Source organism: Grampus griseus (assembly GCF_964374135.1).
Source record: "Grampus griseus genome assembly, chromosome: 9".
In the NCBI taxonomy this organism is placed as follows: domain Eukaryota; kingdom Metazoa; phylum Chordata; class Mammalia; order Artiodactyla; family Delphinidae; genus Grampus; species Grampus griseus.
Window position 1 is genome coordinate 39,889,999 of NC_139003.1, and position 13,418 is coordinate 39,903,416.

The 13,418-nt window shown below is 36.5% G+C and overlaps 1 protein-coding gene across 1 annotated transcript; it reads left to right on the top strand.

Moving 5' to 3' along the window:
• The first annotated feature begins 55 nt into the window (after positions 1–55).
• Positions 56–7,976, top strand: THAP5 (THAP domain containing 5). The gene is made up of 3 exons (XM_082662370.1): positions 56–211; positions 3,942–4,134; positions 4,654–7,976. Exons 1-3 carry the CDS (start codon positions 132–134, stop codon positions 5,566–5,568), a joined length of 1,188 nt encoding a protein of 395 aa, XP_082518496.1. The 5' UTR covers positions 56–131; the 3' UTR covers positions 5,569–7,976.
• Positions 7,977–13,418: the final 5,442 nt, after the last annotated feature.

Sequence of the window (13,418 nt, forward strand, 5' to 3'; positions counted from 1 at the left end):
CCGTCTTTCCGTTCCGCCGAGCCTGGCGCAGGCGCAGTGGCTCCGGTGGCCTGCATCTGCGGCTCCGCCTCAGCGAGGAAGGCCCGCCTGTGCCTGTCGGCGGCTCAGGTCTCCTGTGCCTCGCCGCAGCGATGCCCCGCTATTGCGCAGCGATTTGCTGTAAGAACCGCCGGGGACGAAACAGTAAAGACCGGAAGCTGAGTTTTTACCCGTAAGTTGTCCCTAACGCAGAAGCGTCAGCTTGCCTCTGGGTCGCAGTTCTCTGGCGTTTGGGGTTGGGGTTTGGCGTATCTCCTGTCAGCTCTATAAATTCGGCCTTGGTTCTGCGGTCGTGTTCGGCCCCTCCGCGGGAGGAGGGCGCGAAGGCTCGAGTTCAGTTTACCTGGAAATGTTCTGACGTTTCTAGGGAGGTCGCTGGGCGTGTGGCGAGGCGTTCGGGCCTGTTGGAGTGTTCATAGGGCGCCTAAAGCAGTCACGTTTGCGCGATGCTCCGTGGTTTTCAGAGCGTTTCCCCACCTCCCCGGAACTCATCTCATTGACGACCTTAACCACCACTTCAGGTGCATCAGACGTGCCAAGTGGCAAGGTGCACTTAAAGTTAACTTACACTTCCAGTGAGTTAGGTCGCATAGTTGTTATTTAATTCCACTTTCTCCTGACGAAACTGAGGGCTTTGAGAAAGGTTAGGTAAGTGACCTTGAAAGTTTTGTGGCAGACCCAGAATTATAACCTGCCTCCTGCTCAGGGCTCTAGATACTCTCCATTCGTTCAGAGAGCAGGGTAAGTCAGGGCTAACAGGTTTTTCCCGCCCTCCCAACGTAGAGCGTTACTCTGAAACCTTTCCTAAGCGAGGAAGCAACTGCTTTTTTTTTTTTTTTGGTGAAAGCGAAAATCTTGTTCGGGCATCGGTACCTGTTAGACCTAACTTTCCTAAAAGTGAAGTGGCAGAAAGCGAACTTTGGAGAAGTGGAGAATACCTGTATTCCAAATTACTGCGGCCACGAAATATTTTCGTGGAACCCGAGAAGTACCCATTTTTATTTGGAAGAATAGTGAAGCAGTATTGTGTAATAAGTAAGAGGCCAGACTCCAAAGCCAGACTTAGGTTCAAATACTGGCTCCACTACTTTGTAGCTGAATAACTGGCCGTAAATTATTTAACCCTTCTAGCTAAGACCTCCCATCTGTAAAGTGGAGACACTAGTAATACCTAATTCACACGTAGTGTGTAAAGACATAAAATGGCGTTTGGCACTCATAACGTGCTTAGTGTTTATGAAAGTCAACGTATTTATGTTATTCTATTTGCTTTATTTCTTGTATTTAAAAATAATTAATTTAGCCCTAACCTGGTTGTCTTTAACTTTCTTTGAATTTTCACTAGCTATTTTGTGAAGCTTATTTGACATTAGACCTAAAGCTTTCTGTTCACTAATGACTCAGCTGCTTTTCATTATCTTAACTAATAAAAAAACTGATAACTCCAAATAATTCACACCATGTGGCAATATTTCCAGGATTATCTTCCTCGAAGCCCTTCCACAAGTTGCAAAGAGATATTTTAGGGCGAGAAATATATGCTAGTATATTAATGGCTCTGGCTCTGAGGAGGTTTGTAGCAAAGGATCATGTTGAGCTTGATTTAACCCCATATTTCCTTGGCCTTGGATTTGGGAGCGTCATAACCTCAGACTAAAAATTCTTTTAATCTTTGTGGACTGCGTGGTTACTATTTTTAAGGAGTGAAAAATAATAATGCCGGAGGAAGACAATTATAAAGAATTTTTTCCTCAAAATGAATTTACTGAAAGTGGAGTTTTTAAGTGAGTTTTTGAAATTTCATGTGTAATCAGCAAACTAAACATTGAATTAGTTTTATTCCCCTAATAGCACCAAACCTGAAGAATTGAATTTTCTCATGCTAACACTATAGCAAGCTACAAAATAAATTTATACTAATTTGAGAATTCAGTGAATATATGCATATGGTGACCAGTTTATACCAGTGATTATTTTATGTTTTGGGGAGAATTAATAAGACAGAGAAACAAAATTACCAGTCAAACAAACTGAACCAATGTAGAGATACTAAGTTGTTCCAGAAACATGTTCTAGGAGAGTTCTTAGAGATTTACCTGTTAAGAAAGCATTGCAATACAATTACCAATAAAGACATTCACAAAGTGTATTTTTTTAATTGTTTGATAACATATAGGTACAATAGAAATAATTTACAAATGGCATCCATATACATGAAATTACATTTAAAAAATTTTTTTGTAAAAGGCATATTCTCATTTTAGCTATAACAGAAAAGGTATAAACTTATCTCTGGATAACAGAGTTCCAAGTCCTCTGAAAAGAAAATGCTTTTTGCCATTAAGTGCCTTTTCTCGTTAGGCCTATCATACTTATAACCTAAGTCATTGATATATGTAAGGTTAAAAAATTTTCAAGCCATGTATGAATATTATACCTATGGTAAAAACTTCCAAAGGTAGATAATCTGAGTTTTCCACGGAAGGATATCAGGGTTAAAAATTATTTCCTACAAAATACCCAGACTCTTTTCGTCTAGCATCTTACAAAGTTATCAATATTTATTTTAGAAAATCGTGCTACTACGAAGCATAAATGGTTGTGATTGGGAGGAATGTATAACAGCTGCTTTTTGTATGAGAACCTTCTATGTTACTGTTTTTTGGGTTTTTTGTGTTTTTTTTGTGTGTTTTTTTTTTTTTTTTGCGGTACGCGGGCCTCTCACTGTTGTGGCCTCTCCCGCTGCGGAGCACAGGCTCCGGACGCGCAGGCTCAGCGGCCATGGCTCACGGGCCCAGCCGCTCCGCGGCACGTGGGATCTTACCGGACCAGGGCACAAACCCGTGTCCCCTGCATCGGCAGGCGGACTCTCAACCACTGCGCCACCAGGGAAACCCTATGTAACTTTTTTATAAGTAGGAAATTATTATGTAGTATGTGTCTTGGACTGTATTCTTGTAAAATCTTCAAAAGAAGTATAAATCACTGTTGTTTAATTCAGTTTAACTCAAACCTGATTAGACTGGTAGAATAAAGTTTTCTGTCAAATTCTGCCATTAGTCCAGTTTTACCCATAAAACACATTGTAGTACGTTAAAGCCAACTCTAAAAATCCAGGTTACTCAGTACAGGAAGAACACGTATAAAGAGCTGTTTTACTTTTCTCTATCTTTTCTGTTTGTTTCATATTATAAAATATCTGAGTCTGTCCTTTAACACGTTTAGTTCTTGTGTCAATTTCTCTTTCAGAACTTGAACACTTGAATTTTAGAGTTCCCAATCTACCAGCTGTAGAAGACTAGAAATATTGGACTAAATTACAAATGGGTAGAATAGAGGCTGATTCTAGTAAAGAGAATGGAGGATTAGAAGTTTTATAAGATTGAGTATTCATTTATGTCAGCTAAACCATTTGTTTGAATTAACATCTCTGTATTTTAAAAATATTAATGTAAGAGCCTGAAGTTTAATACTTCTTGAATTATAGACCAGAAACCGTTTGACTTGTTATGTTACTATGAAATATATTTGAATAGGACTTTGTAGTTACAAAGCTCTTCACTAGTTCTAGGCAAACTACACAACAGAATGAAAAAGAAATGTAATCCATAGCAAATATGAATAGATTTTATCTTTTGTAGTAACAGGTTTTACTTGAAGGGACTCTGAGTTATGTATTACAAGCCACTCTTCTCAGACAAAAGCTTTGGCTACACATCTCATATCTTAGTCCTCTTTGCTGCAGAGATGATATGGTAGTAGTTGTCATGAAGATGCTGTTGTATGGTAGGAGTGGTTGTCTTGCTTTTATGGCACTTGATTGATAGGTTACCTATATGTGCAGGCCTGGAATCTGGCAAAATTGTTAAAATATAGCAAAGTTTTCCTTTTTTTACTTTCAGGTTTCCTCTACATGACAAAGAAAGACTTGAAAAATGGTTAAAGAACATGAAGCGAGATTCATGGGTTCCCAGTAAATACCAGTTCCTGTGTAGTGACCATTTTACTCCTGACTCTCTTGACATCAGATGGGGTATTCGCTATTTGAAACAAACTGCAATTCCAACAATATTTTCTTTGCCTGAAGAGAATCAGGTATTGGAGGCAGGGAGTAGGGGAGAAGGGGATAATGCTGAGCATGGTGGCAGATTGCAGGGTGGCAGGTAATCAGGTAGAGGGGATGAGAGGGAAAGGTAACTGCTGGGAAAACACATATTTGAGAAAAAGAAAAACTAATTTGTGCTTTTACTGAAAGTGTAATAATTTTTTAAAGATTTAAACCGTTTTGAAGCATAGCTTCAGAGGAGCCAAGGATAACATACATAAATTATCAGGTTAAGTTATTAACGTAAATTAATGATCTAGATATTTTACTGGTCTTGTGAGTGATCTGAGATTTTTTTCCATTATATTGATATATTGATTATGCATAATTTTTTTAAAAAAATGTTTTCAAGTATATTTTGAGCTGTTATATACTGAAAACATTTTTTTAACTGAATAAATTTGCTTGGCCAGTATACTGCTCGTAGTTGTACTGAAATAGCACTAACTAATAAGGGAATAAGCCTAGTAAGGACATCTTTATTAGAATTTGAAAATATTATTTTATAGGAGAAAGACCCTTCCAAAAAAAAATCTCAGAAGAAAAAATTGAAAGATGAGAAAGAAGTATGCCTAAAAGCCAAGTCAGAAGAGTCATTTTCATCAAATGAGCCAAAGAAGAATACAGTTGACACAGATGTCCCCCCTGAGCATGCAGAATTACTTGATTCATCTGCCTTGGTAAAGCCACCAGATACAAAAACAGAAAGTTTACAAAATAATGTATTAACTCTTAATCTGCTTAAACAAGATACCAGAAAATCAGAACCTACCTTGGAAACATCAGTTAGTCAAGACATAGGTATAGGTGGTTTTCACACATCTTTTGAGAATCTAAATTCTACAACTATTACTTTGACAACTTCAAATTCAGAAGGTATTCAGCAGTCTTTGGAAGCCCAAGAAGTGCTTGAAATAACTACCAATCATCTTGCTAACCCACACTTTACAAATAATTCTGTGGAAATTAAGTCAGCACAGGAAAATCCATTCTTGTTCAGCACAATTACTCAAAGAGTTGAAGAATTAAACACAAATAAAGAATCTGTTATTGCCATTTTTGTACCTACAGAAAATTCCAAACCTACAATTAATTCTTTTATACCTGCCCCCAAAGAAAAGGTGGAAATGGTAGAAGACATAGATGTTGAAGACTCATATAAGGATGTAGACAATGAGATGGAAGTTTTACAGATTGAGCATTCTTACTGCAGACAAGATGTAAGTAAGGAACATCTTTGGCAGAAAGTCTCTAAACTACATTCAAAGATAACTCTCCTTGAGTTACAAGAACAACAAACTCTAGGAAGATTGAAGTCTTTGGAAGCTCTTATAAGGCAGCTAAAACAGGAAAACCGGCTATCTGAAGAAAATGTCAAGATTATAGAAAACCATTTCACAACGTATGAAGTTACTATGATGTAGGTTAAAGAGATTTTAAAGCTGTGACTTTTATGTAAGCTTTTTGTTTGCCAAACCAAATTATATGTAAAGTGAACTTTTCCCTGTGTAAAGTTCTTATCTTAATGAAGCTAAGCAAGTGCTCTAATGTTATGAACTGCGTCCTGTTCTTGTAATGCTCATTTTTGAGAAAAACTAGAGAGTTGTTGGGTAGAAGAAGTGTCATTACTTGTTAATTTTCCAAATTTGAAGTTAAAATGTAGTGAATAAATAATATGGTTAAGTCGTAAAATGAGAGAACACGAATATGGTAAACAAGAGCCCAGAATAGAAATCAGCCTCAGGAGTCAGTCTTGGTTCTACCATTGACATGTGACTTGGACAAGTTACTTATCAAGATATTCAATCTCTAATCTGTAAAAAGAGGGCACTTAACTAGACCTCTAACATAGTCTGTTTCTTTATAGTTTCTTGCCTTTCTAATTAGATACTTTTAATAGAACAAGTTTTCTATATGATAATCTTATACTCACATAAAACTAGATGCTGGCTAGCATTTGATATTACTAACTGTTGGATTCTTCTCAATATTTATTAAATTATGTGTTGCTTGGCCTTTGCGCTATAGTTTTCTGTGTTATAAAGGAAAATACTCCAGTTACAATTTTATTCCAATTGAACTAAAATAAGGAATCAACCATTAGCCCAGTTCTTAGGAGAGGTACTTTAAACTTGAAAGAATATGTACCTTATATGTGGCAGACCATCATAATACACAGTCATTTAAGCTTCTTGACACCTTGTATTTAAGGTTATATTTATAAACCAAAAATTTCAATGAGGTTAAATTTTTTAATACTTTTTTTAAATTATGGTTTTTATCTATTTAATATGTGTAACTTTTAAAAATGTGTGCATATGTTGTTTTAAAATTCCAGAATGATAGAGTAATACTTAATGTTACACCTTCCCACTTACATGTATTTTAGTAAAAGAAATTATAGATAGGTGGTGATAACCTTGGAGAGACAAGTGGGAAAGAGAAATAATGGTGATAGAAATAAAATGAAACGTAAAAGCAGAGACATAGTCGTAGCAACACAAATGTGAAAAATAGATGATCCCTTAGAATTGGCAGTTAATATAATTAAATATGTTGCTCTTTATGGTATTAAGCAAATTCCTGTCAGCCTGATTCTTAGTTTTCTCGTCTGTTATATAAAAAATACTGTTACCTATTTTGAAGGATGGTTTTTTGAATTCTGTAAGGTAGTAAATGTGTTTTTGGTGCCAGAAAATAGGAGGTGCTCAATAAATATTAGTTGACTACACAGCAAATAGTATACTAATTGTTTTGTAAATGGATGATTATTTGGGGCCATATGTCACTTAGTTTTTTTAGGCTAATAAAATTAATTAGTATATGAATGTGTGTCAGCTAATTATAAAAAGTTGATTAGTGGTGTCCTTATTGTGTGGCTATGGGTGGGGCAAAATTCCTTAAAATTTTTGCATAAATTATGTGTATATAATTGGTAAAGTTGATGTGATGTTATTTTTAAGTTGCATTTTGCTGGTATTTAAAATAAATAATATAGATGTAAATAGCCTTTTTAAGTCATTATAAAATATGTTGTACATTGCAGTTATTTTCTATTTAAAGTTATAGTTTACTCAGGAATAATTTAAACTAGTTGTGTTTCTTTAAACTACTAAATCATAAGTATTTAAGATACTTTCTTGGCTTTTCTATATTCAGTTCAGAATGTTCCCTCTAACTCAGTTAACCAATAAATTTTATTTGGGGGTTCTGACCAACTTTATTTCTTACTTACATTCTTATAGCAGCCTCTTAACTAGTAGTACCTATATTTTCAATCTCCTGCTTCCATATTTTCCTGGACTCTGCTATCAGCTTTTTACCTAAGCTATAGATCTAGCTGTATCACCTGCACACCACCTAACTTTCCTAGCTGAGAAATCTGTAATCACTCTTTAATACCTACAGAATTAAGCAAAACTTGTTACTATCATGTATATGATCCTCTGTGATTCTGTTCATCCTGTGTTCTAGCCACACTGGACTTCTTAGCATTTCTCAAACATGCTAGACAGGTACTCGTTTTTGTGTCTTCTTATTTTATTCTCTAAATTCAACCAGTCTGTTAAAATTGTATTTCGATTTTGTTGGAATGTCATCCCTTCTTACCAGTCAAAATTGTTTTTTCTCTTTTCCTACAGGGCTTTGTCTTATAACACTGAGCCTTGTTTTATAACACCGTAACAGTGTTTACACTGTTTTATATCATGATGTTATCCATAGCTTTCTCTTCAACTGGACTGTATGCTTTTTGAAAGCAGAATTTTTATTCACTTTCGTTTCTTTGACAATGTAATATTAACTCAATAAATGTTTGGATGAATATTTTGAATTTGCCTACTTAGAATTTCTTGGTTCTGGTCACCTAAAATCAAGAACCTTCTTAACAAATATATCCTTGATACCTTGAGAATGATTAGGGAAGGATATAGATCTTCATATAATCTTTAAAACATTCCATGTTTCCAATGGACAGTACCATTTACCAGTTATCTGCTACGCCACCTATTAACTGATTTTTGTTGTAGAAGGCTATCCCCACCACAGACTATTTCCTACTTTCTATCTGATAGTTAAAAAGGAAATAAGTCTAAGGAAGCTGTTTATGCCTACATGTCAGGGAGATTGGTAAGTCAAATTTAGAAAGACTTCATCATATAAATAATATGTGACGTTGATCTAAACATCATGCAGGTTTTGGCAAGGGGCAGTAGTGGTTTTTTGTTTTCTGGCTATGCATTTCAAAAATTTTGACGTTTTAAGGATGCTTATACATAAGGCATGCATACTACTTTGTTCTTGGTTTGTAAATTAAGTTTTATAAACTTTCTTTTTTATACATAAAACCAGTTTTCTTAAAGCTACCTTTGTATTCTCTCCTGTACCTCTTGAGCCTTGAACTTTGACCTCTGCAGCAATAAAGCAGCACTTCTGTGACACACACAAGGTCATTTTTTTAAGAAAAAGGATGCACAGAGTTCTTACTTTTTTTTTTCCCCCCCGGTACGCGGGCCTCTCACTGTTGTGTGGCCTCTCCCGTTGCGGAGCACAGGCTCAGGACGCACAGGCTCAGCGGCCATGGCTCACGGGCCCAGCCGCTCCGCGGCATGTGGGATCTTCCCGGACCGGGGCACAAACCCATGTCCCCTGCATTGGCAGGCGGACTCTCAACCACTGCGCCACTGGGGAAGCCCCAGAGTTGTTACATTTTTAAGTGCTGCATTCAAAAGATGCAGTTACTCAGAATTCTCTAGTTTGAATAAATTCTTGCAAAGTATCCTTACTGTAATTTGTGATATGATGCTGTGCCCTAAAGTGTATTTTCTTTACTAATAGACAATTTATTATGGCACATCAGCATGATTTGTTTAGATAGTACACCACTACATTCTGTTAATCAATCATTAGGTGTGACTGAATTTCTTTTGCAGTTATTAAAAAAAAAAACCTCAACTTTATAAATATGCAGAATAAAACTTTTTAAAATAAAAACATCAAGCAGGGAACTTTTCTGCATATTTTAGATCTTGAAAAAAAATCAGCCATATATTAAGAGTTGGAATATTAATGTGCAGATAAATATTTCTGTTCCTAGCTAAATTGAACAGTTCTGCCAACTAATTTGGTGTTCAAGTACATCTTTCTTTTTTAGATTATGCTGTTTTGTATTTTTGTGGGTGAGGTGGGTGGGTAGAAACACTCATTCACAATTGTCAGAGGGAAAAAGCTACAGAGAAGATTGGGGGGTGGGGGTGGGAGACAAGATGTATCTGTATAAGAGAGAAGTTCCTTCAAGGAAGGGTCTTTGTTTCATTTATCATTTTAACCTATTCTCCACCCTCTGGCTTTTTGGTTACTTGACCACCTCATCTCCAGTGAACTTTTCCTCCATTCCTCTTCAGCCACCTCATTTCTGTGGTCAATGGTAGACCTTTGTCATCACCAGTACTTGCATCCCATTGAAAAATGTCACCTTCAAACTCCTCATTCTGACCACCACCTTCTATTGTTTAGCACAGTTATTAAAACAACTCACACTGCAACCAACCACTCTTCCACAGTCTATCATCCCTGTCGTAGGTTCTATTTTGCAAATAATGGCCACAAAATATATCTCATCCTGTATTCTCTTCTGCAGTATATGACCTTGCCACTCCCTTATCAAGGGGTGGAGTTTATTTCTCTACCTTGTTTTTTTTTTTTTAATAAATCTGTTTTATTTATTTTTGGCTGTGTTGAGTCTCTGTTGCTGCACGTGGGCTTTCTCTAGTTGCGGCAAGCGGGGCTACTCTTCGTTGTGATGTGCGGGCTTCTCACTGCGGTGGATTCTCTTGTTGCAGAGCATGAGCTCTAGGCACACAAGCTTCAGTAGTTGCGGCATGCAGGCTCAGTAGTTGTGGCTCTCGGGCTCTAGAGCACAGTCTCAGTAGTTGTGGTGCACAGGCTTAGTTGCTCCGTGGCATGTGGGATCTCCCTGGGCCAGGGCTCGAACCCATGTCCCCTGCACTGGCAGGCAGATTCTTAACCACTGCGCCACCAGGGAAGCTCTCTCTACCTTTTTTTTTAATCTGGAAGAGTGTGTGACTGCTTTGATCAGTAAAATACAGTGAAAGTGACACTGCCAGTTCCAGACTCAGCCCTTAATGGGCCGGGCAGCTTTCACATCCTCTTTGGAGCTTTTGCTTCCTCTTGGAATGCCAGGTGCCATGTAATGTGTGATTACCCTGAGATCATGCTGGAAAAGCAAAGTCACATGGAGAAACACATGAGATATCAGACGTGTGAAGAAGCCACCTTGGAAAATGATTCTCCAGCCCCAGCGACTCGAGACTCAAAACGCAGCAAATGCAGCCACCTAGCTAAGCTCTTCCTGAATTCCTTAACCACAAAATTGTAAGCAAAATGTTTCTTTTGGGGTGGATTGTTAGGCAGTGTTTTAGGCTGTGTTTTCCGGAGAAACACGCTGTTCTTCAGGCTGAGATATTCCAAGGTCTGCAGTTGGCAAGCTAGGGACCCAGGAGAGCCTTTCGTGTAGTTCTAGTCCAAGTCTGAAGGCCTAAGAACCAGGAGAGCTGATTGTGTAGTTCTAGTTCTACCTCCAGTTCAATTCTCCCTCACACTGCTCCCTTCCCCTCCTACTATACTACCCCTTCCTCCTCCCCCAAGCTGAGGATCTCATCACATAATTCACTGAAAAAAAAAAATTATAAACACCTCTATAAACCAAAACAATAGAGTATTATACAGTAGTTAACATGAATGAACTAGATTTACATGCATCTACATGAATAAATACCCAAACTATGTGAAAAAAGTTAAGTTGCAAAAGGTTTGGTAACAGTCTACTACTTAATTAAAATTTTAAAATACACAAAACAGTAATACATGTTGCTTATATTTACATTCCTATGTAAAGGATGAAAAAGCACACCAACTTCAGGATAATGATTACCTCTGAGGAGGCAAGAAGGGGTGATGGTGGAGAGATTTTATGTGTCACTTCTTTAAAAAAATAAGTGAGCTAAATAAAGATGACAAAAATATTATCTATTGAAATAATAGGTACAGGTTTGCTTTATTACTCTTTTTAAAATGTTTCAGAATTTAAAATTACATATTTTAGTTGAAATGACAAAAGAGTATGTTAGGCTTATTAAAGTAACTCTAAAGGTCAACTCTGATTAGACGTCATTCTTATAGTTTTGTTATGATTGCTCTTTGTTTTAAGAACATTTGAGGGGGAGTGGGGATTTACAGTGAAAGACTTGATGATTTGGATTCAGTAAACTTGAGATTGAAGTTAGGCACTATGGTAGGCAGAAGAATGCTCCTCTAACTCACTAAAACTCTGAAAAGGGGCAATTGCCCTTTTAATAAGTGGTTGAAGTGGCGTGGAGTGGGGTGGGTGCAGGCGGAGCAGCTAACTGACTTCTTTAGTTCTCTGCAGCAGTAAAATGTGAGCCAAATGAGGATGACATTTTTGCATATCATTTTCCCACTTGCTAGCAAATTCTAGTTTCATGTCTCTCCTCTGAGCTTGTAATGACGCACCGGCCCACTTCTCTATTCCCAGAGAAAATAAGAAGCAGGCACTACTGGAGAGGATAACATAAAACCTTTACAGGGGTGAGAGTAGGTTTAACTCTAATATGAACTAATCAGCTAAATTGTTTTAATATAAATTTAGAGCTATTTCCATCCCCAATTTTGAAATAAATAAGCTAGGTTTAATTAATATGATATATATTTAATACTTTAATAAAAGAAGCTTTAACATAATAATCTCACAATCTCAGAGAAACCCTAAAGACAGCCCATCATTAATCATCATTAATCTGTCACAAACACCTCAGTGGTTTTGTTCCAAGGTTCAGGTTTTTAATAGTCTTCTCTATGGCATGTATATAAATAGTATGCAGTGTCTAATTAAATATGGTGACCTATTGTTCTGCATCACTAGTAAACTTAATCACCTGTTCCCTCTCTGTAAATTCTACACCTTCTAGATAATGTAAGAGAAATATTTTCTTATATTTTCATAGTAGAGAGAATTCATTCCCTCAAATGGACATTCCTTTTCAGACTCCACCTCTATGTCCCCCACACTTATGCCAAGGGCTCCAGATTGCCCTGGATCCCAGAGTCTTGGGCCACGGTATTGACTATCTCATGTATCTGTGCTGTTTTATTAGTGTTAGCTTTTCCATTCACGACTATCTGTGTTTTGTCTTCTTTTCAGGCATTGTAATATAGTGTTGTATTTTTGTCAGGTGTAAGGTCATTGAATGACCCTATGTTTTAGAAGGGCTTGATTACATACATTCAGGTAATGGAAATGTGACAAATATTCACTATCGGAACTGGAACCTACAGATTCTAAAATATATGAGATTTATTTTTTTATTTTATTTATTTTGGGGCCACGCCATGTGGCATGCGGGATCTTAGTTCCCCAACCAGGGATCGAACCCATGCCTCCTGCAGTGGAAGCGTGGAGTCCTAACCGCTGGACCGCCAGGGAATTCCCAGAAATGTATTTTAAATGTTCTTATAGATGTTTTTTAAATTAAGAAATTTTAGCTTAAATAGTCTAACAAATTAGCAAAATATCTTATGTTGGGTGAACTATTAACATATTCTTCTCTTACTTCAGTTATTTGTAGTAAAACATATTACCTAAGGGGATTAAAAATATTAAAACTACTTTTTAATTCTCTGATAATCACACAGGGATGCTATATTAATAAACACATATTCAGATTTTTCTGTATATTTGAAATGTATGCTTTATTTGATATTTAAGAGAAAATATATGATAAATAATTATATTGATTATTATATATTGATTATAAAGTGGATTTTTCACAATGCACTGGGTTAAGAGTGATGTGGATTTTGCCCCCAAAACAACATTCTGCCCTTAAAAATGACTTAAATGTGATTATTTTCATCTTAGGCATTAAAATGTATGCCCCTTTTTCCTTTGAAAGAAGATGTTAAAGAATCTGTTGTTCCTAAATAATCAATAAATTTGACTGTTTTTAATGGTCACTGATTAGCGTCTTGGTACTATAACTCAGGTAGTCATGCTTTAACAATGCCGGTATTATATGTACCAACAATCCAATAAAATCTATAGTGAAAATTTCTAAATGATGAATGAATGTATATGTGGATTAAAGGTAAAAATAAAGCCTGGAGAAGTTATGGAGTAAAAATGAAATGGAATTTCATCATGTATTAAGTATTAAGTTCAAAGCAATTTATTCTTTTT

Coding starts and splice junctions, on each gene's coding strand:
- THAP5 (XM_082662370.1), top strand. CDS start 132: ATGCCCCGCTATTGCGCAGCGATTTGCTGTAAGAACCGCCGGGGACGA. Junction 212..3,941: donor CGGAAGCTGAGTTTTTACCC/GTAAGTTGTCCC, acceptor TTTTACTTTCAG/GTTTCCTCTACATGACAAAG. Junction 4,135..4,653: donor CTTTGCCTGAAGAGAATCAG/GTATTGGAGGCA, acceptor ATTATTTTATAG/GAGAAAGACCCTTCCAAAAA.